This window comes from Lissotriton helveticus, chromosome 10 (genome assembly GCF_964261635.1).
Source record: "Lissotriton helveticus chromosome 10, aLisHel1.1, whole genome shotgun sequence".
Lineage (NCBI taxonomy): Eukaryota > Metazoa > Chordata > Amphibia > Caudata > Salamandridae > Lissotriton > Lissotriton helveticus.
The window spans coordinates 356732696-356759542 of NC_136071.1; the positions used below are offsets into that span (position 1 = coordinate 356732696).

Below are 26847 nucleotides of genomic sequence, written 5' to 3' on the forward strand. Positions count from 1 at the left end.
GGAAGTGCACTGGCCACTGTTGTCATGCCAAATTTGTCAGTATTTTATCCAGTGATTCTTTCACTATCCCTCCCCAAAACTACACTCTGGTAATTTCAATCGGAAAAGCAACTTTTAAGATCCTCCCTGAATTGTTTCCCTTCTTACTCCTCTGCACAAAACTTTCCAAAATCAAATTTACTTGTTAGTGAAGTATTTTGGAAGTGCTTTATGTAGTTATGTTATAAGACACAAAAGTTTTAATCAATCCAAAATAGGCTTCTATTTTGACCTAACCAACTCAACCATAATTACAGCCACCATCGCCAACTGTAGTGTTTCTCTCTCTCTCTGTCTCTCTCTCTCTCTTTTTGACTCGTTTCACTGATGACTTCATGGCCACTGAGAGATAACAACGTTTTTAATTCTTCTTCTCTTTCTTCTCCTAGGATGGTTACTTCATGGATAGTCAAGGAGGATGGCGAATGACCAACGACGAAGACCCCTGGACTCACTGGGGTGACTACGGCTACCTGCCTGGTGCCACAAATCTTGTGGCTTACAGTGTAAGATGAGTCAGGATTTAAAAGTTGCTTGAAAGACCACATGTGATGGAGCCCTAGTGACGTACCCACTTAGGACTAGTTTTGGGAACCTCAGGAGAAATTCTTTGATCAATAATAACCCACTTTATCCATAAATAGCAGAACATTGGTTGTCAGCAAATACTTGTTTTACTTGTAATCTTGGGGGTCAGTGGTACCTGGTCCTCCAGGTCTCCAACACATTTATGTCAAGGTGGTGTATTTCATCTAGCTGTCATTGTCTTATGCATGAGTAAGACAATTTTGAATTCTTTATTGTGTAGTTAATAAAAACCATTACAAAATATAAAATACCACACTGTTTAAAAAGCAGGGAGTTATCACTGCTATATGAAAGATAACATTTATAAAATGAAGATATCATTCAAACTTCAGGATAAACTTGTCAAGGACCATGGCTCAGCCACATAGATAAGGAGATCATGTTGCAGGTTCAAGTCTTTGCCAATAGCCCTAGCTTTTTCTCAAGATTGGCAGTAAATTTGACTGCTCTGCAAATGAATTGAGGATCCACTGAGCCTAGGATTTGTACGATCGCAGACCGACAGGTGCGAATTCCATGTTCCTTGAACTTGGCCTTTAGCCAACTCCGACGTTCCTGATTCAGAACAGGACAAATGCAAATCAGATGCATGAGTAGACCTAACCACTTACCTGACTCTATTCCAGGAACATGAGACATGCCTACATGGCCTTCACAGGGCAATGGCTATCCTAGCAAAGGTTTTCGATTCCGTTGTCTATGACTGCTTGCCCTTCTCTTAGTCTAACCCTTTATTTTGTGATAGCATTGATGCTTACTCTTTCCATGTCCACCAATACACATTTTCACTTCATTCAGGTGTTCCTTAGCATGATGTTGCTAGAGAACCTTTCCCTTTCCTGAGCAAAGACTGCCGGTAAGTGCCAGGGGCCGTGACAGTGGTATCTAAACTATTCACACCCTTACCATTCCAGCTAGTCAATGTGCTACCTATAAATGTTGGAAGAACAATTTCTGTGTATGTCTTGTTGCTTCGAGTCTTCCATGGCACATTTGTATTATCAAATTGGTACTTTTGCTCAAGAACCATTACTGACTGATTCCACGACTGGACAACAATCACATTGTATTCAGATTGCAGACTCCCCTCTCTGCTTTACATCAGCCGACCATCACAATCGTGTCGTCTCATGATTCTGCCATTGAATCCAGTTACAATACTTTTGGTTAATAAAAATACAGTCTTAGATTCAGAAGGTAGTCAGAAAATACCTGAATGGACCATTTCATTGTAGGGTTAGGTGGGGACTACTCCTCTGTGTGCAAGGCGCATGAGGACTGGCCAGATCTAGGCGCACTCTGGAGGTCTACGGAGATTATTTGTAGCCTTGATGCGCCTCAGAATTTAAAGGAAACAGTTCTGCAAGGACTCATTTAACATAAAGTTACTTTGTATTATACAAATAAATCACTATAGACAATCACTGCTAAATGTAGAGAAAGTAATAGCTCAGCCTCTCAATCCATGCAACAAAAAAAATCTAATCCTTTAAACTAAACATAGAGAATGTCAATTTAAAACATAGGAAAATAGCGCCAGAAAAGTGCCCTGTGTTCCAGTGAGCACATGAAAAAAGAAGAAACCTTGTGACCAAGAGTAAGAGTATATGCATACAGAAGACAAGCAGCTAAAGTCTTTTTTTAATTTAAAAAGAGGTTTTTAATTGAGTTTTATACTGGAGATATTATACTTCGACTAAGGTCAAGGATTGGAGAGGGCAATCAATGAAAAAAAACGCTAGATGCAAATCATAGTCCAATGCAGATGAGCAAATATCAGCAACATAACTTTGAAGGAGATACTTTGAGATCTAAGGTATTATACAGTAAAAAACGTACTTCAAGTGAAGCAACTGTAACCCACTTTATAAATAAATAAATAATAAACGTTGACTATCATAGCATAATGTCTAACCAATAGTTTAATCACAAGTAAAAAGAGAGATATAAGTCAGTCAGAGATGAAAGGAGAGAGGCGAGAAGGGGCGGGGGAGGACTGAATTGTGGCATGTTAACCATTATCACACACCTGGAAGGGACTCACAAAGTGTTACTGCCTCTGTGGAGGGTTCCCAGTAAAGCTGCCCAAGTGGTCACAATCGTGGCTCAGAAACAGTGATTCTGTAGAGTGAGATGGAAAATCCTAAATATGTTTTACTTGGTAGGTACTGATCAAGGCTATCCCATAGATGCCTTGAGCTACGAAACAAATACAACTTCTAATACATATTGTAACCTGCATTTTTAGTAGCCCAGAGCAAGGACACAATGGAGGTTCATTTCCACTCCATCAGTATTATCTTAGTTTCCAAGGTTAGGAATGGGTTGAGGAGTAGTAAGTTGTGAGTTGGCAGCGCCTTGAAAGCCTCTCGGGTGAGTAGCGTGCTTTATAAACCCCTGATTGATTGATTAATTGATTGATAGACGAGATTGAGTGGGCAAAAATCCCCACAGCCTTTATCAGAAAATCAATCATAAAAGTTACTTCACATAATTCTTGAATCATGTTTTGTATTCTAACCCAAAAAGGGTTGCCCAGTACTATGTAGGAGTACAGCATATGTTCCAAATAACCCACCACCTCATTGGCTTTTGAACAGAGTCTGGACTAAGTCAGACCCAGTTGGTGAAATATGCTGTGGTTCAATTTTCTTATGAATAGACCAGAATCTTGACTGTGCTAATGCAGGGGTTATTTTGTCAAGAGAAAGGGAGCACCACATCTTTTGCTTGATGATAAATCTGTAAAAGAACTAGTATGTGTAGGATGAATACATGAGCTCCATTTCTTTTTTAAACTTTTTAAGGGAACATGACTTATTTTCCCGCTTTCCCTCACCCTGCATGTTGTTACAACGCGTTGTTACAACAACCGCGTTGTAACAACACAATACCATTACCCCGCAAGTCTGTATAGAGCTGCAAATCGATGTATCTAGTTTTTTATCTAACTTTCAGAGCTTGGACAGTATCTAGAATTATAGCCCATGAATGTTCTAATATTAGTTGCGAGATTTGATGTATGGAGAGGGTAGCGCTAAGGGGCAAAGAATGTAGTAGTCTTAACCAAAGCAGAGTTTGGCTCTCCTGTGAAACAAACCATCATGTACCTTAAGTAGCCAAAAATGCAAGTTGGTATCTCTGGAAGCCAGGAACATTGAGCCCGCCCCTTAGTTTTGTTAATTTTGAATGTGTTCATGGTGCTCCTAGCTCTTTTGTCCCTTCCACAAAAAATCCGAAATGTATTTGCCTACTAAATTTAAAAAAAAGAGTGAGGGAATGAGATTGGTGGCATACTTGATAGAAAATTAAACGAATTCTGGTCGCAAAACAGTAAGAATTTATCACCAATTTAAAACTGGTGGCATCCCACTTGCAAAGGAAAAGGGGTCCCATGGGACCCCTTCCCCTTTGAGAATGTAAATAATTATATGTTTTTAAGAGCAGGCAGTGTTCCCACGGACCACTGCCTACTCTTAAAAATAAAACTTCAAGGTTTAATGTTTTTCTTTTTAAACACATCCCTTTTTCCTTTAAGGAAAAAAGGCTGCATTTTTTTTAAAGATTGCTTTATTAAAAAACAATCACAGACATGGCGGTTTGCTGAATTCAGTAGGCCACTATCCCTTAGGTGGCTGTGATTCTAATGTGTCACAAACTGAGACCTACCCCATAATATTCATGAGGTAGGTCAATTTGCGTCCTACAAAGAATCCCTAAATGAAATGCAGTGATTTTTATACATTAAGATTCCTGATTTCCTATTTGTAATTTATTTTATTTATAACATTTATAGAGCGCACTGTTACCAAACGGTGTCCTGGTGCTGGAATGAAAGCTCCCCTCGCCTAAGCCTAAAGTTTAATGTAAGAAAAGCCATGTTTTCAAACTTTTGCGGAAGGCCATCAAATCTGTAATCTGTCTAAGAGCCAAAAGCAGAGCATTCCAAGCCCTTGCTGCCCCCAAGACAAAGCTCCTGCCTCCCCAGCGCGCTTTCCTCGTCCGAGGGGTCAGGATCAGCCCCAAGTTAGCTGACCTAAGATGTCTACCCGGCATGTACCATTGAAAGTACTGTTTTAGAAACGACGGGCCAAGACCTCGAAGGGTGTTGAAGACTATGCACAAGGTTTTGAAAGAGATCCGTTTCCGCACTGGGAGCCAGTGCAGCTTCACCAATTCCTGGGAAACGGATGCAAACTTTGGTAAGCCTGTGATGAGTCGAGCTGCTGCGTTTTGCAAGGCCTGTAATGTGTTAGGAAGCCACTGTTGCGTATCAAGAAATAGGCTGTTGCAATAATCAAGGCGAGATAAAACCAGGGCGGTCACCACTGTTTTCTTACACCCATATGGTAACAAAGGAAGGATCTTCCGGTTTATTTTCAATGTAAAGTGAATGGATGGCGTCATTGCATTAACTTGGGGCCTAAAGGTAAGCTTATTGTCGATCAGAACCCCTAGGTTCTTGACCTTCGTGACTGGAATGGGGGGAAATACCATCCCTTCAGGCCACCAGTTCGGACTCCAAAAGTTATCACTGGAGCCGAAAAGTAAAACTTCGGTTTTTAGCCGAGTTTAACTTTAAACAGTTCCTGGCCATCCAGTTGCTAACCGCTGACATACACTCCTGGAATTTACTGGCTACGCCTTCCTCTCTACCTGGTAGCAGTGACACCACAATCTGCGTATCGTCTGCGTAAGATGTAAGTTCAAACCCATATGATTGAATAACTGGGGCCAGTGAGGAAACATAAACATTGAAAAGGGTGGGAGTTAGGGAAGATCCCTGGGGAACCCCACAGGGTAGCACGAATGGTTTAGATTCAAACTCCCCCAGTGCCACAACCTGGACGCTATTGGTAAGGAAAGCTTTCAAGATGTTAAGGGCTTTCCCTTGTATCCCGCAGGCCTCCAAACGGTCCACCAAAATCATGTGGTGGACCGTATCGAAGGCCGCCGACAGATCCAACAGGACCAGGGCTGCTCTACCCCCAGCATCCATCACTTTCCTGATCTCCTCTGTCGATTTGATTAAGGCAGATTCTGTACTGTGACCTGCTCTAAAACCATGTTGCGATGGATCGAGGGCTTTTGTGGCCCCTAAAAATGCGCTAAGCTGAATATTCATGGCTCTTTCTATTAGTTTGGCCGGTAGTGGTAGTCTGGCGATAGGACGGTAGTTATAAGGATCGGTAATGTCTAAATTAGGTTTTTTCAACAAAGGAAGAATCGAGGCCCATTTCCAGCTAGATGGGAATTCACCAGCCACAAACATGTTGCTAAACAAAGTGGCTAAGGTGGTGGCTATAGGAGCCGCGGCTAACTTCGCCACAGTAGCTGGGCAAGGGTCTCGGGGGGAGCCCGACTTTGTACCTAATAGCAGTTTCTTAATTTCCTCCGTACTCACCGGGGAGAAGTTCCGAAGCTTGACCTTATTTGGATTGACTGTTGAGTTCCCCAGCCTGGCCTCTGGCGAGTTATCCCTAACTTGACCTTCAAGGGAGTTAAAGGTGTTCTCCACCTTGCTTAAGAAGAACTGAGCTAGATCCACGCACAATTTGGAGAGAATTGCAATTAGGTCATCAGTATTCCTAATTTTTGCACATCTGGCCCTATGTCTTTCTTGAAGGCGAGGCCCAGAGTTTGGGATATCCAAGATTCCAAGAATTCAGCACATGAGTTAACAACACGGTCCACATTGTCTGGTAGGCCAAAAATCCAGAATTTAAATTCTGCGATTTTTGTTTACAAGTTCAGTCAATCCTCTATATAACATTCATTTTTTGAGCGGCCACGCGTGACTGTTTCTTTGTAGACATATTTGCACCTCCAGCATGTTTATTCTAGATTCAGCTTCTGTAATTGTACCTGCCAGTTCTTTAAAGTGGTTTCAAAGGGCCTGGATACCATGGTATATTTTGTTGGCGCTACCTTTGGTTTCTTTTTTTGTCATAACACACTCTATTTTTGTTCTGCTTTCCTTGCAAAAATCAATAAACACATGCATAAAGACAATGATTTGTTTGCTACTGTGGTCCCAGTAGCCCCAAGTGTGAGCAGGGGGCTCTTCTCCCAACATGATCAGTGGTTTAGCAAAGCACAACATATGTGCAGATAGTATCAACGGGTTCTCCTCACCAGCAGAAAGCATCCACATCACTAACAGCCCAAGGGCAGAGAAACAGACTCGTCCCTCTGCAGCATTAATTAGCCAGGAAACCGAGTGCTGTGTTTCTAGGGAGCCAAAATGCAATAATATGTATGTGGGAGACCCCATGTGTTAACAAGCATTGGCATAGCCAATAGGTCTCGCCTTTGGGACCTTGTAAGTAAAAAAAGAAAAACTGAAGTGTAAGACTTCACGTTTACATTTACTGCATCCTAAATACGAGGTAAATGTAAACGTGAAGTCTTATACGTCCGTTTTTTTTACTTAAATGGTCCCAAAGGCGCGATCTTTTGGCTATGCCAATGCTTGTTTATTGTGTAGTTACGATTTTTGCTACTGACGCTCGTAGGGGCATATTATCAAGGGGGTTTATCTCCGCCTTTTTGGCTTTAAAAGCCAAGAAAGCGGAGATAAAATTATCTCCATATTACTTAGCTGTCGCTAACCCCAGTTAGCGACAGCTAGTAGGAGATAGCTACCATCCTGGGCCCCACTTTGCATGTCAGAGAAATTTATCACTAATGACATGCAAAGTGGGCTTGCCAAGATGTTAGCGACTATTACTAACTTTTGGAGATATTCGCGCTAAGCGCGAATATCTCCGAAAGCTAACACCTGCCCTGAGCAGTTCTTAGCCATGTTATCCAATGGGAGGTGGATAACATGGCTAAGAGCATTAGCTCGGTAATGCATGAATATCGCTGACTTTTCAGCGATATACATGCATTGCGGCCGATTTTTATCGCATTTGCGATAAACCTTGGTAATACCAAATTTTTGTCTCTAACCAAGCAATAGCGATAATTATCGCTATTGCTTGGTAATATGCCCTGTAGTTCTTTGCTCCCATCAATGAAATATGCCTGCATTGTTCCTGCTGACTGGCTGCATCTGTTTTTTTTCGTTTCAAAACTCCGAATGGAAAAAAAGAACCTTTCAGAATCACATCAGTTTAATCACCCATTTTCTTTACCGTTAAATGTTCTTTGCTGGGCTTTCATAGCACTGATGCGACATACATACTGGCATCCACAAAACAGCACACTTTAGAGGCCCCGATCATTACTTGTGCTACTGAGATCGGATGACGTTAAATGCATTCCCAATTTTACATTTCAATCTGATTTTTACAGATCAGGATACAAGTGCATTATTGGAGATATGTACGACTAGGGACTGGCATAATAAAGGTCAGATTATTGTAGGGCATGGGGCCCGAAGTATTCTCCTTACACAGTCAAAGGACAAGATGTCAACAATGAGAAGTAGGGTGTCACAAAAACACAAGCACTAGTCTTTGTAAAGAGTTAGTACGGTAGTAGATGGTGCACACAAGGAGACTAAAGGGGAGAGTGGGGAACTGTTTCCGGGATCGGGTGCAACTCTCACCTGGTCCTCCTCCATCACATCAATAACAAGTTAAGCTATTTTAAGAACAACAACTACGAGGCAGGTATCAGATGTTTCGTCAATATTATTTTTTTCTGAATACACATTGATCTCTGAATCAGCTGCCTCAACACCTCAAATTAGCTTAAAATACTATCAGTATATTTTATCCCCTGTGTTCCGTCATTACGGATTTCATGGGGTCAGAGTTTCTAAATATTGCCTCGCGTTGCTTCCTATGGCAGCATGACTCGGTCGTCCCGGCGTTTCAGAACGTTGCCGGGTTTAGGGACGACAAAGGCGTGCTGCTCAGTATGCGCTGTGATCACATGTTCTCAGGCCAGGCTCGCCCGTTTAGCTCCTCTCCGCAGCAACAAAGTATGTACCAGGCTGCGAATTATAATGACCCGAAGACATAAATCCAGACGATAATAAAAACACAAGTGGGAAAAAGGGCGCCAAGCCTGGAAGGCCCAGACGGCCAAGCCGCTGAATGTAGCGCCAAATCCACGGAAGATCTGCGAAAAGAGAAAGACTGTCAAAAATTATAATGTTTACTTGAAATACGCCACAGTGACACCAGGGCGGTGTACAGCACTTGATAGGAAGCCTAGGGTAGGGGAGGGCTGGAGTGAAAAATCAACCCAGGGGCACATATCGGAAATTTGTATTCCAGAAAGACTACTACAGAGCCTTGATGTTGAGCTAATGACAGGCGATAAGCCGCTATCCCAACAAGAAAAGCGCTCACGCGGCAGCAGGGGGGAGGGATTCACTCACGGGAGCGATAATTGCGACAAGATGGGCCGCGCGCTCCCGCGAGTGGATCTCCTCACGTGCACGCGTTGCCATTGAAGGCAATGGCAACGCGTGCACGTGCTTGGCTGAAAAGCCTAAGCGCTAGGAAAAGGTCATCTTCGTATGCAACGCATGCGCTGCGAAGGCTCGACCTAAAAACCAGCTTCTCCATTGCCGTGCAGTAGTCAATGCCCCACGTCCACTCATGCATAGGGAGGGCCTATTCTGCTCTTCAGTGCATGGCCAGGTCTCTCTTAGCAACCAAATAAGCTATGACAATGGGGCCACGTGTAGCCCTTGTGTCCATCATCCCCAGCAGTACAATTTTGGGGTCTAGTGCTAGGCTGCGACCGCCCACCAGCCCAATCCTGTTATTAACTGCCAGCCAATATTTTCTCTACTTTTAGTTTCTTGAGTCAAATTATTAAGTGTCCATAGTTGTATGATATGATTCATATTTGCAGCAGAATCAGATTTCGGTTTCATCGGTGAATCGGGAAGCGGCGGATCTGCCTTTGTGTGTTTCAGACTGGGTTTGGATTCTTAAGATTCGCTGGTTTCTTTGCCCTCTTTGCTTCTAGATTTCGCTATTGTGCACTGTTCACTAAAGGAAGACGAAGCAAGAAGATGTACAGCCCCTGTAATGTCACAGTTTATTCTTTGTAGATTCTACGGTGTAGTAAGGGACACTTAGAATAAGTAATTTAGTACGACCGACTTTTCTACAAATGTGCAGAAATTGAGATTGCTAAAAACCTGCTTTCAAGCACCAGAAGGTAACTGACCGTGCATTCTCTCATAAGTCCAAAAATATAAAGTAGGCCATGTTACAATTGTTACATAACGGAATGTCCAAAGTCTGTACATGGAAAGGCAGTGATTGTAGATCTGAGCTGTAAAATTCGTCAGAAACTTCAAGTAGGCAAGATATGTTGCACTATATCTCTGATGTAGAACAGACAGACAATTTGTCTACATAGTTCCATGGGAGGAGAATGGCAATTCTCAGATTAACATGCATAGAGAATCAGGATTTCATTAAAGACACGGAGGTTAACATTATGCAATACTCTTTTATCGGCACTTCAATCAGAAGCACCTTTCAAGAACTTCTTCAAACAAGAACAATCCAGATTTAGAACTCCACTCTTCATAAAAGTTACTTTAACAGAACACTCTTCCTCTTTTAAATGTAAAACTGTAATGAAAATGAACTCCTTCCTTCAATCCGAATTTTCGATTTTCCCAACTTTGTAAGACTTTAAATCTGAAAGAAAAAATAACATATATACTAACAACTTGTCCTCCAAAGAAAACATCATAAAAGATTGTAAATTTTCTAGCTTCCTTCTTTCTTTACAATTAAAATATATATATATATATATTACACAATCCATATTATTACTATTCCCTAGGGGCGAGGCAGGAGGAAGAACGTTAGCCTCTGTGTCTTGAATGAAATCCTAATTATCTATGCATGTTAATCTGAGAAACGCCTTTTCATTACAAGACCGGAGCCTACCATTATCCATGATGAAAGCCCTTCAACACCTCCTCTGACATGTGCTGAATTGGTCTAAAATAGGGTTTTCCAAATGTTACCACATTTGACCAATCAGCTGCTTCAAAATATTTTGTAACTTACCTACAGACCAACAAGAATTACTTGGCCATAGCACCTCTTACCGAATGGGCTTTATACCGTTTCATATTCACCCTGCTTTTTCCATTGCAATTTTAACCCATCTAGAAATTGTTGCATTACTTAGCGCCTTAAATGGCCTCACATAAGATATTAATAATTGATTCCCACCATCCCTTCTATTTTCCAATACTCTAGACTCAAATTCTCTCAAACATTTAACCACACATAACTTTGGACTTTCATCAAACTTTGGATAAAAACTTTACATAGACATTGTCTTAGTCCTTTTCCCAATTTCAAACAATACTCCCTCTGGATTAAACATCCTGTTATTGACCTCTAGACATTTTACATCCAACAGTCTTCTGGGAGACACCAAGCACAAAATTGTCACAATTTTAATGGAAAGGTTTTTAGTACTCAAATATTTGTTCAATGGCCATGAGAGAAATCATTTCTGAATCACATTCACACCCCACAAAAAAAATACGTTGACAATTGGGCCTCTTCAATCTCATGCTTTTCATAATCCTACAAACCAAAACATTACTATCAGCTGATTTATCCCCGACTAAAACATGGCATGCAGAAACTGTGGATCTATAGCAATTTAGAGTCCTGTAACTCAATCCCTTTTTAAAAAGTTTCACCAATAAGTTTATAACTTCTACCACAGATGCCTCCACGGGATCCACACTCCATTCCATGCCCCAACCACCCAAATCCCCCATATTCCTTTGTATCTACGTCTTTTACCTGGTGCCCACGAGTCCTCAAGCAATTTTGTAGTCCCCTCAAAAGGTCTTCGAATGATCCAGGACTCCTGACACATTCCAAACAAGAAGGTTCAACACACTGCTCAAAACCAAAGAATGCTCCTCTCCTTCTTCGTTCATCAACAGACCATCCTCTGTCATAATCAACACAAGAATCTCACATGCCATTTTCAGAGCAGCTGGAAACCACTCCTGAGACACCCAAAAAGGAGTTACCAATACTAACTGACATCTCTCCTTCCTCACCTTCAGAAGAACCCTCTAAATTATTGCAAACTGTGGGAATGCGTACCCTTTATATCTATCCATTTCTGTTGAAAAGCATCTACCACTGATGCATCTGGGTCTAGTAACCAACTGTAGTATTTGTGTATCTGAAAAGTCAATCTTGTAGCAAACAGAGCCACATCCAAAGGACCCAAAATCCGATCTATCCTCCTGAAAAACATATGACCCAGTTTCCAGTCACTGACATCCTTCACATGTCTTGAATTTCAATCCTTACCCCTGGTAGATATTCTGCCCTTAAGCTTATCTTGTGTTCCAAGCAGAATAACCAAAGTTTTGTCACTATTTCCGATAGATTCTTGAACCTGCAACCTCAGAAGTGGTTTATGTAAGACAGCACTGAAACTTTGTCCATCTTTATCACAAATGTCTGAACCGGCATTGTTTCTGAAACTCCGCAGGCATACAAACCTGCTGTTAATTCCAAACAATTTATATGATAATTCTTCTCTTGACCTAACCATGCTCCACCTGTCTCATGCTCTCCTAAACAAGCACCCCAACCAATCAAACTGGCATCCGTCTTCAGAAAAAAGTGTGGTACACAACCAAAAATTGCTTTCCATTCCATGCCTTTAGATTGTGCACTTGCCAATCCAGCACCGCTTTTGCTTCCTGATTTCAAATAACTTTGTCCCCATACCATAGGCCCAGCCTCAAAGCCTCTGTCCTTACCCTTTGCAAAGCCCTATAATGCAAAGGACCTTGGAATATAGCTTGTATCAATGATGAAAACAATCCTAATATTTTTGCCAAACCTCTCAGAGCCAAATTGTGCTTTTTTACAACACATACAACCTCCTTCTTTATCATCTTTATTTTCCTCTCCGGTAACAACATCAACTCCCAATGGTGTCTATCCTGAAGCCTAAGAATTCCATACTCAGATGGAATCATAATGGATTTCTCCTTGTTTATGATAAAAGCCAAACTTTCCAAAAGTTGAATCATATCTTTAGTTGAGAAACCAGCACTTCTACATCCTGTGACATCAAAAGAATATTGTTGAGATAAACAATAATTTCTCTAAAAAATGCCACTACACCACACATCACCTTTGTAAAGCACCAAGATGTCAAAGAAAGACCAAAGGGAAGACATTGAAACTGCTTCCTCCATCTGAACTGAAGGAATCTCTGACTGTTTACCTCCATAGTAACTGTGAAATACACATTCTTCAGGTCTAATTTCCCCAACCAGTTTCAAACTGGAAGCATATCCCTTAGTAGATGGATTCTCTCCATCTTAAAATGCCTGTAAACTACAGATCTGTTTAAAATTCTCAGATTTATAACCCGTCTCCATCCTTTGTCCTTTTCCCCCCACCAAAAACAGCATGCTTACAAATCCTTTTGAGTGATCTCCTATTAAAATAATTGATCCTTTTTCTAAAATTGCACTTATTCCTAAATTCACTATTTTCATTTGCCCCTGATTTAGACTTATTTCCTGTGGTTCTTTTACCTGACTTTGTAATTACACAAAATCTATTTTGAAACCCTGAATTGTACTCAAGATCCAAGGATCGTTTGTTAAACATTCCCATTCTTTTACATGATCACTCAACCGTCGTCCTACACTTTTTTGAGAAAAATAAAGCAAATCTCCGTATTCACCGTGGGTACCAGAGGATGCATGTCCTCATCCCCGGACAGTTCTTGATCTCGCAAACTGTCCCCGCTGAGGGAAGAATCCTGTTGAACTCAGGAAGTCTCTTCCAGACCCTCTTCTGATGTAATTATATTGGGAACTTTGCAATCCCCAGCCAGGGTAACACGTCCAGAAACTGTTTGCATATTATTCTGCGCCCTGTCTAGCACTGTGAATGGGGATACATGTTTTCCTGAACTTTTAACCATGCCATCACCAAACAGTACACCTTTTGTATTGCTGCTGGCTTCCTTATTAGCGGTATCACCTAATTTTGGATTTATCTTCCTCAACATCAATTTCCTACATTCTGCAGAAGTCCAGAATTGGTATTTCCTAGAAATACCATAGCGCTTTATCTCCAACCTCGCAATAACTCTACATCCACTTGTTCAGCATGCATATGTGCCTCTTGTGCCATATCCATAATCTTTGCAAGTGGCCCAAAAACGTCTAATAAACTATCCTAACTTTGATTAGCTGATCTTTCCATGCCCCTACGTGGGCCTCTATCCATCTTAAACAGATATCAAATCATATCTGGATCCAGATTGAAAGTATAGCAAACCCCATGCTCATCTGGGGCCTCAAGCACTCTACCTTTAATACATTTCTCATTTCTCTCTCCAAAAGCCTTCTTATCCACTCTTTTATAAATTTACTCATGTAATCAAAAGGCCACCAGCCTGCGCTTCTTGGATGGCATATGTTGTACGGACTAAACATGTCTTCTACCAATGGGTCTTATATTACAGCATTTACCGAAGTAGATGCATCAACCTTAATGTCATCATTCAAAACATCTTGATTTACATCAAACATGTATTCATCATACATTTGACCCACTCCTTCCATGACATTGTAATCAGAATATTTTGTCATTTCTTCATCTGACGTTTCTTGTGTGTTGCTATGGACACATTTGCTCTTCATTCCGCTTCAGACACCCACCTTATTCATTGAGTTAAATCCATCTTTTCTCCTCTTATTCATATGCTTAGGTTTCCTAAGCTTCTTACCCTTCTTACCATCTATTCTAATCTCCTCGTCCTCTGACAACAATCAAAATTCTTCACCTGAGGCACAATCTGTTCTTTTCCTATCCATAACTAATTCCACAACTTCTCTCATAGAGGCCTTTACTTCACTATATATTAGTCTCCTTAAACTCTCTTCACGCAGCCTTCCTTCCATCATATTCTGCTCACCACTATTTCATTCTGTGGACATTTCCCCTTAATATTTGAACAAAATCTCTCTTCTAATCTATTTTCTCAAACACAAACTAAATCTCCAATTTGTCCTTAAAGGAGAAACTATTTTTCTCTTTAAATTAAATTCCTATCCCTTTCTCCTTATCACCATTCCTCCGTTCAGCTGTTAGTTTCCCAGACTCCGTAAGTCACAGAGCTTTCCCTGAAGCTTCAGCATATTTTCTAGTAAACCTCATAGAAATTAGCCTGATCCAAGATGGCACCCATGATTTCGCAAGATCAAAGGAACCAGTCTTGGGCCTTTCCTCTTACTCTATTACGTGAGCGGATTGCAAAGCCTGAACTGTCTCGCTGGTTGTTTCCCTTTGAAAGAAGCATGTGCCTAACTTGCTCTGAGCTTCTTTCCTAATAAAGGCCCTCACTGCAGCACGAGTACCGCCGCATGTACCGGACCGCCAACTGGTAAGCCACAAACACGTGCTAGCATAGCCTTGCCTTAAAAAATGTGGCTAATTAGCCGACATCCAAATTGAAAGAAATCAGAAGTTTTGCAAAACTTGAGCATTACTATCAAATAAACCTGCAAATATTCTACTGATGATCAGTAAGACCAAGAAAAAATCGTCTTCCTTGTATTGGAACAATGCTCGCATTGAGGATACGTCAGTATATAAATACCTAGGAGAAAAAATCGATAACAGTGGGCAGTTTACTACACAGAAAACCAGCATCAGAGGTAAAGGCCTTGCCTTGGCAATCTCTCTAAAAGCACTAAACAGCAAACTTACTGCCCCCCCCCCCCTCCTACCTCTGGTACAAGTAATACGAGCTAAACTCTTGCCAACAATCACTTATGGGAGCAAAGTACAGAGAGGCAGAGATGCAAAGACCCTTGATAATACAGTCATAGCTGCATACAGAATTATTTTTAGCCTGCCCAATCGAACCTCACCAGCACAAATTAGGCTAGAGTTTGGTGTCCAGAAACAGCTTCTGGCAAGACGGGGGCGTACATAACTACCTGGGACAAAGTGCGAAAATCCAAACAAGGAACTCTAAATGAGCATCTTTGGATGGAGTTAGAGCAACACCCTGCCTCACCTGCTGCCAAGTATCTTAAAAGTAGCTTCGCAAATATGGGCTTAATTCAGCTTTAGGATACCCCCACAAATCATATAACACTTAAAAACGTGGTTAATAAAACAATCAAACATCTTTTGTGGGTTGAAGACAAGGCAGCCCTCACGAAAAGGTCACATGGCTGGATGATCCTGAGCTCATATTCAACACAAGCACCACAGAGTTAGCTTGAATTGGGTTATGCTAAAACTGCTAAAATGAAGTTTTTAAAGTACAGGCTGGTCTTGTTACCCTGTATCCGACATTTTCCATATTGGCTAAAAGATAAGGTGGGCTCCCTCTGTCGGTTATGTGGCTCAGCGCCAGAGGATATGTTGCATTTGTTATGCTCCTGTGACAAACTGTTAGATGAACGAAAACATCTGCTAAAATGACATTTTAATCAACGAGGGATACGCTCACGAAGACAAGCTGTTCTTGCCTGCTTTGCACCCCAGGATCCACAGCTGAACTGTAGTTTTGTAAAGTTTATGAAGTGGAAAGGAAAATGCCAAAACTTGATTCCTAATTGCTTTTTAGATAATATTAGAATACAAAACTGTATCTATTTCCACTTAAGGTCATCCAAATAGTATGCATCTTTATGATTTTAAAATGAAACGAAAAATTGTGATTACGATATACTGGCTTTACCAATGCATGTAGATCTAGTATTAAATTTTGATGTTCGTACTGCAATGATTTTAATTAACTGTGCAAATAAATTACTTACTTACTTACGTAAACAAAATTTATGTTTAAAACGAACTTCCTCAACCAAAAGTATTTCCATTCATTCTTTCACTCTCCAGCTCCCAAAAATTATGAGCCCTTCTTACATTAACTCTTCTCACAGACTCTCACTAAAACATCACAGCTGTCTCTTAAAGTACTGTGTAGTTAAATGAAAGGCACTTATCTGATCAGAAGCAGCATTTAAAAGAAGAAGCGTGTTTTGTTACATGGACCTTTATGAAAAGTGGAGCTCTTATTCTGGATTGTTCTTGTTTGATGAAGTTCTTTAAAGGTGCTGCTGACTGAGTGGCAGTAAAAGAACATGGCATAATAGTAGCTCACGGTCTTGTAAAGAAATCCAGAGGATTGAGATGTGTGTGAGATGCATGTCTACGCAACTTAACAATCCTCTGAAAGCACATTGCCGAAAATATTATTCTCTCTTAGGCATCCCAGTGGCCTTTCCTTTGTGATTACGGTCTTACCACTGGTACTGGCACTAGCATACCAGTTTAGGCCAGGTGTCTCACTTACCAATTTGTTATGTGGTTTTGCCGGCGCTGGTGCCAATTTTGAATCAGACAGGATTCAGCATTTAGAAGCAAACTACTGGACAAGTAGCATTAGTGAAGTTGGACCTCATACAACTTTTTATGTGGGAAAATCAGCTGTCCCGTCATTATTTGTCATGGAGAAACACCAATGCAGGTGGATCGGGAGCGGAGCTGACGGCTCAGGCAGCCATCATGCTCAGGTGCTAACGGCCTCCCTCTCACTAACCATGCCCCCCTAGCTTAGGTCTTACACATCAGAACCGAATATGGTTGTTACATTTTATTAGTCCTGCCTAACAGTGGGCATAGGGACACTGGGCCCGATTTAGAATTTGGCGGATACTCTGTCACAAACTTGATGGAAACCCCGTCCACCTTATTACAAATGCCATAGGATATAATGTGCTTGTAATAATGCAGAAGGAATATCCGGTATATTGTTTATGCAGAAATCTGTCCACCAAACTCTAACTCAGGTCCTATGTGTGTATATTATTGTCAATGGCATTACGACCTTTGCATTTATTTGAGAGGCTCCATCAGTGCAGGAAGTAACACTTCATAGAAGATATGGTGGTGGGCCATATATATTACAACAGGTCATAGAACATATGACAGTGGACCATACAAAGAATAGGATATAGAAGATATGACATTGATCAATAGAACTGGCAACTTACCTGCAGGGAAGATGCAACAGTGGCCATAGAATTGGCAACCTCACTTCATTGAAGTTATGCCAGGCTACCACAGAAGATATGACAGTTCTCATAGGAGATGTGGTGGTGGGCCAACAAAAAAATTACATTGTGCCATAGAATTGGCAGCCTATCTACAGTTAAGGTATGACAGAGGGCAAATCAAGATATATTAGTGGATCGCAGAACATGTGATATCAGGCATGGTTTGAATAGGCCAAGACAGATAGTGTGAGATATTAAGCAATGTTAATTACATTCTCCTTTGGATTCAATTTGAAGAATAGCAATGAGGTGCAAAGCTTCTGAGAGTGTGTAGGGCATTCCAAACTCTTGTTGCTTTCCTGAGAAAGTGCATTGGAGGGTGAATATTTTGTTTGAAAACAGATGGCCCGATTCACAGAACTAACTTAAGACAAAATCCTAAACTTACTACCATTTTGGTATTCACAGAAGGCACTTACTCATTTTGGTATTCATAGAGGGCACTTACTCATTACTCATTTTGGTATTCACAGAAGACACTTACTCATTTTGGTATTCACAGAAGGCACTTACTCATTGATGATACCAAAATGAACAAGTGCCTTCTGAGGCACTTACTCATTGATGAGTAAGTGACTTCTGTGAATACCAAAATGAGTAAGTGCCTTTTCTGTGAATGCCGAAATGAGTAAGCGCCTTCTCTGAATACCAAAATGGTAGTAAGTTCAGGATTTTGTCTTGAGTTGGTTCTGTGAATTGGGCCCTGAATTTCGAGAAGTTATGTTCATGTCCTTCTTTGGGTCCCGGATTTGCTGTAACTTTTCTGTGTGATTTACTGCAATTGTGAAGGTTTAAATGTACAGCTTTGAATGCGAGGAAGCTTATTTTATAGGTGGAGCAAGATTCAAGTGTTAACAATTTGAGGTATTTCAGAGCGGGATGATCTTGTCAAATTGTCTTGTTTGGGTAATCAACCTGGCAGCTGAGTTGAGGATACCTCTTAGAGGAGTCAGGCCAGATTTCGGGTCTGATTTAAATCTTAGTGGATGTGTTACTCTGCCACAACGGTGATGGATATCCTGTCCATGAAATATAAATCCCAAAGGATGCAATGGGATTTATATTTCGGCGGATGCAATATCGTTCACTGTTGTGACGGGGTAACGTATCCACCAGATCTAAATCAGACCCTTAGTCCAGTTATTATTGTATTACCATATTTGATGCAGGATATCACAAGAGCCAGAATGGTGGATTTAAAGTCATGTTTAGATATGAAACATGTGATGTTTAGGAGAAGCTTCTTTCTGAATCTGGTGCTTTTAGCAAGTTCTTTGATTTGAAGATAAAGACTGATCTGAGCGTTTAAATAATGTGAAGGGTGGGATCGCTGCTGGACTAAACGTGGTGTCCCTCCAATGGATGGCCAACTGCAATGACTTATTACCCGCAAAGTCAACAGAAGCTCCACCGACAGTCAATTAACAGGTCCCCAACTCTATATGGGGCTGGTGAATCGGCAGGTCTGATGGAGTGGGAGACTGACTTATTTGCAGCAGGCCGAGCCCTCTGCCAAACCCTAAACGGCTCCCACAGTCTTTTGAGGGTTTAGAAAAATTCTGTCAGAGACATCAATGAGCTGATGTTTCATGGGTATGGGGCTAGAATGTCAGTACCATCAGTCTTTAGATACGGTGCACCATCCATGAAATGATGAACTTTGATACACGCTTTGGAGACAATCGCACCAAAGAAATGACATATAGGTAAATATAAAGTGGCAATTATAGATCCTTGTCATAGTCCGAACAGAACAGCTGTGATCACTGACAAGGGATTGCCTGTTTGCCTGTTTTAATGCAGTTAAATATGTTTTCAACCGTTCAGTACCAAACTCTGAATGCCCAGTCTGCCGCATTAAGATTAGAAATGACTGTTACGGATGATGGTATTGAATGCTGCGGACAGGTGCAAGAGTACTTGCAAGTAGTGTTGCCTTCTCTAAAGATTCTTAGAGGGTCATCAATGATTTTGAACAAGGGGATTTCTAATTACCTTGGTATTCAGTTTCAGGAAAAGAGCTATTGTTAGGCCCATTTGCAGAATGTTCACTTGTTTATGCACAACACGCTATGGTTATTAGCTAGGAGCAAGGCTGTGATAGTACAGGGCCCAAGTGATGTCTTCAGCATTGTACTGTGTGGGGCTTTGGCAATGGTAATAAACCAGTGCTTGGGAGACAGGAAAGTTTGTTTCACTTTGAACTACCATCCACCCTCCCTCTTTTGTCAGAATTCAGATTCAATGCAAGTCTGAGTAGAGGCAGATTGCTTGTTGTGGAGGCCGTCACACTTGACTGTTTTTAGGGAAACCATTACAGATGTGCTGGGGACCCATGTGAACCTTCTGTATTGAGGACAGCTAGACATAGGAGTGCCTAAGCTGTTCCACTCGCAAGAACACATTACACCCAGTAACAAGATTACAGTGCAAACATCCTAAGGGAAAATGTGTGGAATGGCAGTGGGCAGGAAGGATCATTGCCAGTTGTACGGTCCCCGCCTACTTGCAGAAGAAGGATTTACCAGCCGGGGCTGTAGCTGACAATGACTGACCTACTTTATACAAACCTCTTGCACTGAACAGTTGGACTTTCTCCTTCTTACCAAATATATTAAAGCCTGGGCTGCTGTCCTGAAGCTGTGAGTACTATACTTGCAAAGAAGAGCTTATGAGGCACTACCTGATGGACTGCTCTTTATTTATTAGCAATAGAAGGAAGGGGCTAGAGCCAGTTATGATGAATTACCTGAAATATAGCATTTGTGAACCGCCGCAGGTGTGGAAATGTACTATTATTGCTGCTGTCCTGTCACTGTTGCAGTTACAAATATATTGAGGTGCTGGGAGGTCTCGTCATAGACATCTTTTTTGTATGCATGTGAAAGGCATGGTCGCACTCCCATGCTATACATGTTTTGTTTCCAATTGAATATAAGGGATTTGTGTTTGGATTTTACATATGATTTTTCTGTGGCTGTCTTACCTGCTATTAGTACTTCTCACCTACCACTTTCTACCATGCTGTGGATGTTTTTTAATTGTTTTAACTTTATCGTCATGGATTCCCACATTTTCTTTGACTTTCATGTTTTGTTTCTAAAGATTCTTACAGCTGAAAGAAATATGCGTGTAAACTGGTCTGATCTAACCCAAGATTGGTACAATTCAAATAAATGGTTTTGTGCTGTAAGTTTCAAGAGCTGAGTAGGTTGGTTTTCTCTATGAATTTGTCCAGGAAAGGTTTCTCTCTTATTTGTCTATAGTTAAAGAGACTGTCAGTTCCAGCAATAAGGTGTTTTAGAAGAGGGCAAACGTAGCCTACTTTAAGGGTACCACTACTTTTAGTAGGGAGGGAGGTAAAGAGTCAGAGGAGAAGGATGAGGGCTTTGAATTTGAAATTAATATTTTCACATTAGATTGCGATATGGGGTGAAAGAATACCATGTTACTGAAGGTATTTTCACCGGTAGGGGATAGCATTAAAATGCTGGTTGGAGAGAAAGTCAATCAGTACCCTGCTTAAACGCATTAATTTTTTAACTGTGCCACCCCAGCTGGGAATGGTAGGTGGAGGATTGTTGGACCCTTAAAAAAAGAAACTCGACTGATCATGAATATTTTTGTGAAGCTCTCTTGATCTATTCATATCATTCTGATATTTGGAACAGAAAAATTAGGAATTTGACTAAAAGGACCTTTTTCCTTCTGTGGGGTTGAGAGTTTGGAGAGAGATGAGAGAGATGCGGATGTCCTTCTTTTCCTCTCCTGGGAACTTTTGAAGTTTTTCTGATTGCTCCTACCTTAGTTGAGCCAACTGATTGGCTTCCTTGGGTTCTTTTTACTTAATTTTGACCGAAGCACCTTATTAAATAGCTTGGTTATATTGTATTTGTTGAGATGTGATAGCTCACTAGGGACATTGGAATGGGGTTTCCTGATTGACAGATTGTTTTCTGTTTTCTGTTAAAATCATGCACAGTTTCTTGAAATCACTAAATCAGCGCCAGATACAACCATTTAATTAATGTTTTTTAAAATGGTAACAGTTTTTGTTCTTTTTACAGGACTCTAAACCTCGTGTTGAAGAGTTTCAGCCCCGTATTGACCACCACCTTCAGGTAATAACAATGAATGAGACAGATCTGCAATGTATTGTGTGTATCAGTCACTGAGTATAAATGGATCCAAATCCTGAGTGAGTGAGGGTGGCTCTATTCAGGTACCCGGCCGGTGCTGCTTAAAAGATGAAAACATACTGTCTAAACCAACCTTAATGAAATGAATTGAACATCCCCAGACCACTAATTAAACAACACTATATCTTAGAATATTACAACCTGTCATGGAGAAAAAATGTTTACTTAAGGAGCAGATTACTAACCTTGGTGAAATTCATCCATGGAAATAATACTAAGATGAAAAATATTTTCAGGTAACCACTGTGCATCCTTATTTCTTTTTTAGACCAGTTACAGTAATAACGTTGTCCTTATTTAAGCCCTGGCACACAACGTGCTGCACCTCAGGGAGAAAGAGTTAGTAGCGTCTTACCAGCCTGGGTACTCGCCAATGACTTGATAAGGCCTTCCACAGGCAGGATGCCTCCTGCTCCTTCCCCTTCACTGTCAACGAGTATGCGTTGACAATTGAAGGGGAAAGAGCAGGAGGCTTCCAGCCTGCAGAAGACCCATTTCAAGGGGTGTGTGTGTTATATATATATTTATATATATATATATATATGTATATATATATATATATATATATATATATATATATATATATATATATATTTTCCCTCTCCGTGTACACCTGCCGACCGCACTCGTAGGCTGGTGCTTGCTTTGTCGGGGGGGTGCCCGACATTTAATATTTGCTCAAACGATTCTCAAACCGCTGTCGCGCGGCCTTCTTCAGTATTCCTACTGAAGAAGGCCGAGTGCCGAAAGCGCGTTCTTGAAATAAACCTTGTGCATATACCCTTGGAGTGCTGCTATCTCTTTTTCCGCGCGACAGCGGTTTGAGAATCGTTTGAGCAAATATATATATATATATATATATATATATATATATATATATATATATATATACACAAAAGCAGGAACCCAATTTGGAAAAAGGCTGCCCAGAGGTAAAATAAGCGTTTTTAATGATTGTTTGCCAGCAGGAGCACTTCGTAAGACACACACCTTCAGTCGAATTGCCAGACGCGTTTCAGAACACCAGTTCTTTCATCAGTGGCATTTGCGGTGACAGGAAGTGGCGCTTAAAGTTCATGCACAGTCATAATTATTCACACCTGCCTCAAGAGGGCATGGCCCCACAGCATTCTGGTCTTCGTAGTGCATGACATTTTTTTCCCAAGTGGGTGCGTCTCCTCCAGTCCAAATAAAAACCTTTTATAAGTGCACCAAGTTCACGAGGGCACCTGCCCCGCCCCTGAGCAACCATCGAGCTTCAAACTGGCTCCCCCCTGCTAGAGGCTCCAGCTTGCCTCTGTTCCGCAGTTCGCAGCTTCTTTTGGTGCTGCGCCGGACCCGCCAAGACAGCAGTGAGCCTTCCTCCGCGACCTGGAAGGCCGTTTTACATCCAACAAAAGCAGGAACCCAATTTGGAAAAAGGCTGCCCAGAGGTACAATAAGCTTTTTTAATGATTGTTTGCCAGCAGGAGCACTTCGTAAAACACACACCTTCAGTCGAATTGCCAGACGCGTTTCAGAACACCAGTTCTTTCATCAGTGGCATTTGCGGTGACAGGAAGTGGCGCTTAAAGTTCACGCACATTCTGGTCTTCGTAGTGCATGACATTTTTTCCCAAGTGGGTGCGTCTCCTCCAGTCCAAATAAAAACCTTTTATAAGAGCACCAAGTTCACGAGGGCACCTGCCCCGCCCGTTCTTTGGAGAACGGAAACCCATACAGTTACTAAAGAAGACGCAACATTTGGCAATACAATAATTCTAGGAGAAATTAGTCACTGAGGAAATAAACAATTTATATATTGAAAGGAGAACATAAGAACAAACAAGTTTCTAGGACAGATCTATCAGCCACATGCATCATTGCACCCATTTGCGATTCATAAATTGTGAAAATTAGGGAATCGCAATTTAGAAATCGCAAACTGCAATGCATGAAAATTCGCATTTCTTTTTGCGATATGGTATTTTTCCTTAATTGCGATTCACAATTTGCGAATCGCAATTAAGGAAAACCCTTCCCATTGATTCCTATGGGCCAAAAGGCCCATAGGAATGAATGGGAAGGCATTCACATTTTGCGAATTTCAAATTGCGATTCGCAAAATGTGAATGCAATTTCAAGGGTGCAGGGGGGGGTCCAAAGAACCCCTCCCTGCACCCCTGAAATGTAACTTCAAATGCAATTTACACACACACATGCCCCAAGGGCATGTGTGTGTGTAAATTAATACTTTCAAAAATGCAATTTGTGCATATTTGAAAGTTTTTGGTAAATTAGCATTAAGGTCAACTTCATGCTATTTTACCACTTCCAAATTGCGAATTCGCAATTAAAAAATGATCATGCATTGCATTTAAGAAATCTGAAATTGCGATTTCTTAAATGCAATCGCAATTTTAGAAATCGCAACATGGTTGCGATTCCTAAAATTGCGAAATGCATGATGCATTCCAAATTAGTCAATTGCATTCGCAAACGTCCGAAAATTGTGATTCGCACCGTTTGCGAATGCAATTGACTTTGATGCATGTGGGTGTATAAGACTTCAATATTATTAACACAAAAGTGAAAGCTCGTAAATGGTTTTGATGATGATTGTATGAACCAGACCATGCTGCACTAATGTATTAAGAAGCCTTGAGAAAGCCCAGGTCTAATTGACCCCTATGGGCGAAATACGTGTCGCTGGTGCAGCTTTAGCAATGTGCTGTTAGGAACAAGGATGTTATACCTACATTGAACTGCACAAAATATTTACAAATCATGTGCAAAAAAGAACAATAAAAAACAGCTCTTCAAAAAGAAACTGAGATCTCCTTGTGCCTATTTAATTACAAACAAGAAGGAGGGGGATAAACTCACAACCATTTCCTACATTTACAATTTTGAGGCTGGAACGATCAAGTGCCTCGAGTGAACCCTCCTCAAACCTACTTATATCTATAGCTATATTGGGCAATACCATCCGGGACTAGGATCCCTGGACCTTAAAAATCTGGGATTGGCTATACCACAATATGCCTTCAAGCATGGGGGTGTCTGCTGTGATGTGCCAGGATATCTCCTAACCCGACTGGGCTGGCATCAACAACAACCTCTGTATGAAGCTTTGGATTAATATAGGCCATTTCAGTAGCAGTTGCAAAGGCTTGTTTGATTTTCTTAAAACTTCACTCACATTTTTGTGACCAATTGAATGAAACCTGTTTCTTCGTTAACTCTCGTAAGGGAGCACTTATGGTACCAAAGTCTCATATGTATCTTGGACATTAACTAGTCATGCTAAGAAACAAAAAATCTTAGAAACGTCTTGTGGGGGATCAGCATTTGACAGGGCGTGTACTTTGACATGATGTGGTGTCATACACACATCTGAAAACATAAGGCTACATTTTTTTACCCATGTCTTTTGGAACTCCCCTGTTTGCATTCAATGTCAAGCCTGCATAAGTCAGTAAACAACATACTTGGGTGAGAGCCTAATCATGCTCCTTCCGTGTAGATCCAAAAATCAGTGTCATCGCTATGATTGAATGCATTGACCACCGGCTGGGTGACACATCAAATGACTTCTTGGAAAAGTTCTGCTGCCGATGACACACCAATACTGAGTCTCTCAATTCAAAACAGACCGACATGTGTAGAAAAGGGTTGTAATATATGTGCAATCTTCTTCTAGTTCCAACTGATGATAACCTTTATTTAAATCAAGGCAAGAGAAGACCTTTGCACCATTCAATTGTGTTATCATGTCAGCAATGTATGGACCTGGATGTTGTTCTCGTTCAATTGCCTTGTTTGCTTGGCGCATTTCAACGTATATTCATACAGCTCCTCCAGTGTCCTTTTTGGACACTACCACTATGTGAGAAACCCATGGCATCGGACAAGTTGAACAGTCAATAATGTCATGCTTAAGTAACGATTCAAGTTCTTTTTCAACAGCTACTTGTAAATAAAAAGCAACTCATCCATGTCTCAACAGGACGGACATCATTGTTAATATGTAACTTTATTTTCAGAGTCTTCAGCTTTCCCAAACCATGAAACAATAATGGAAATCGACTTACTATTTCATGGTGAACATTTATATTGTAATTCACAGAAATCCGTCTCATATCAGCATCAATAATTAAACCGAGCAGACAGGCACTTTCTGCTGTACCTAGAAGCACATGAATGGGTGCTTGCACCTTCATTTTTATGTGTTCAATGTCGCTACAAACGAACCTTGAATTTTTCGATGCAGCCCAGGTATACACTATCATTTTCAATGGCGTAAGTTGAGGATATGAAGATAATTATTGTATTTCTCTTCAGGTATTATGTTTATTGATGCTCCACTGTCGATGAAGAAAGGTATCGAGCACTCATTTGTTCTTAATTGTAATTTTTGGGCAATGTTTATATGACTTTGGTGCTTTAGCCTGTTGACTTTTCTTTGGCTGACATTTTTTCTCACATGCAGCCAGTGTGACATGGGCACGCTTCTCTGAACATCGACATGGCACAACTGTCTTCCTCACATTCACTTGATATTGAGGCAGACAAACTGTTTGACGATGATTTTGATGACGATCAACTTCGTTTTGTGTTAATTTTCCTCAATTGATGTCGCCCCTTGGCCTTATAGGGGTGCGTCAATTGTTGCCTCTGGAATGTTCTGTCAGCCATTTTGTCTTTGCGCCTTGACGCACTTACTTTGTCCTTCACTTTACAAACCATCACAAAATGATTCTCTTTGCCACAGCCATTACGTAGCTGTCCAATGGTGGAAAATGTACCTTCATGTGGAACCGAAAATCCACATCTATAACATAACTTCTTTTTACTTGTAGACATCGCGTTGTGTCCTTCAGTTATTTGCTTTGGATTTTTATACTCATTTCTGATTCACTCTGGGCACCTCTGGACTCTATGTCAGCAACTTGCTTTTTACCA

General features: G+C 41.0%; 1 protein-coding gene across 1 annotated transcript in view; it reads left to right on the forward strand.

The window, feature by feature from the left end:
- Positions 1–432: 432 nt before the first annotated feature.
- Positions 433–26847, forward strand: part of LOC144783824 (uncharacterized) — a 131079-nt gene continuing 104664 nt past the window's right edge. Inside the window, exons 1-2 of the mRNA XM_078662574.1 lie at positions 433–545; positions 21772–21825. Of these exons, the coding sequence (XP_078518700.1) occupies positions 441–545; positions 21772–21825 (159 nt within the window). The 5' untranslated portion in view covers positions 433–440. The remainder of the gene's footprint in view (positions 546–21771; positions 21826–26847) is intronic.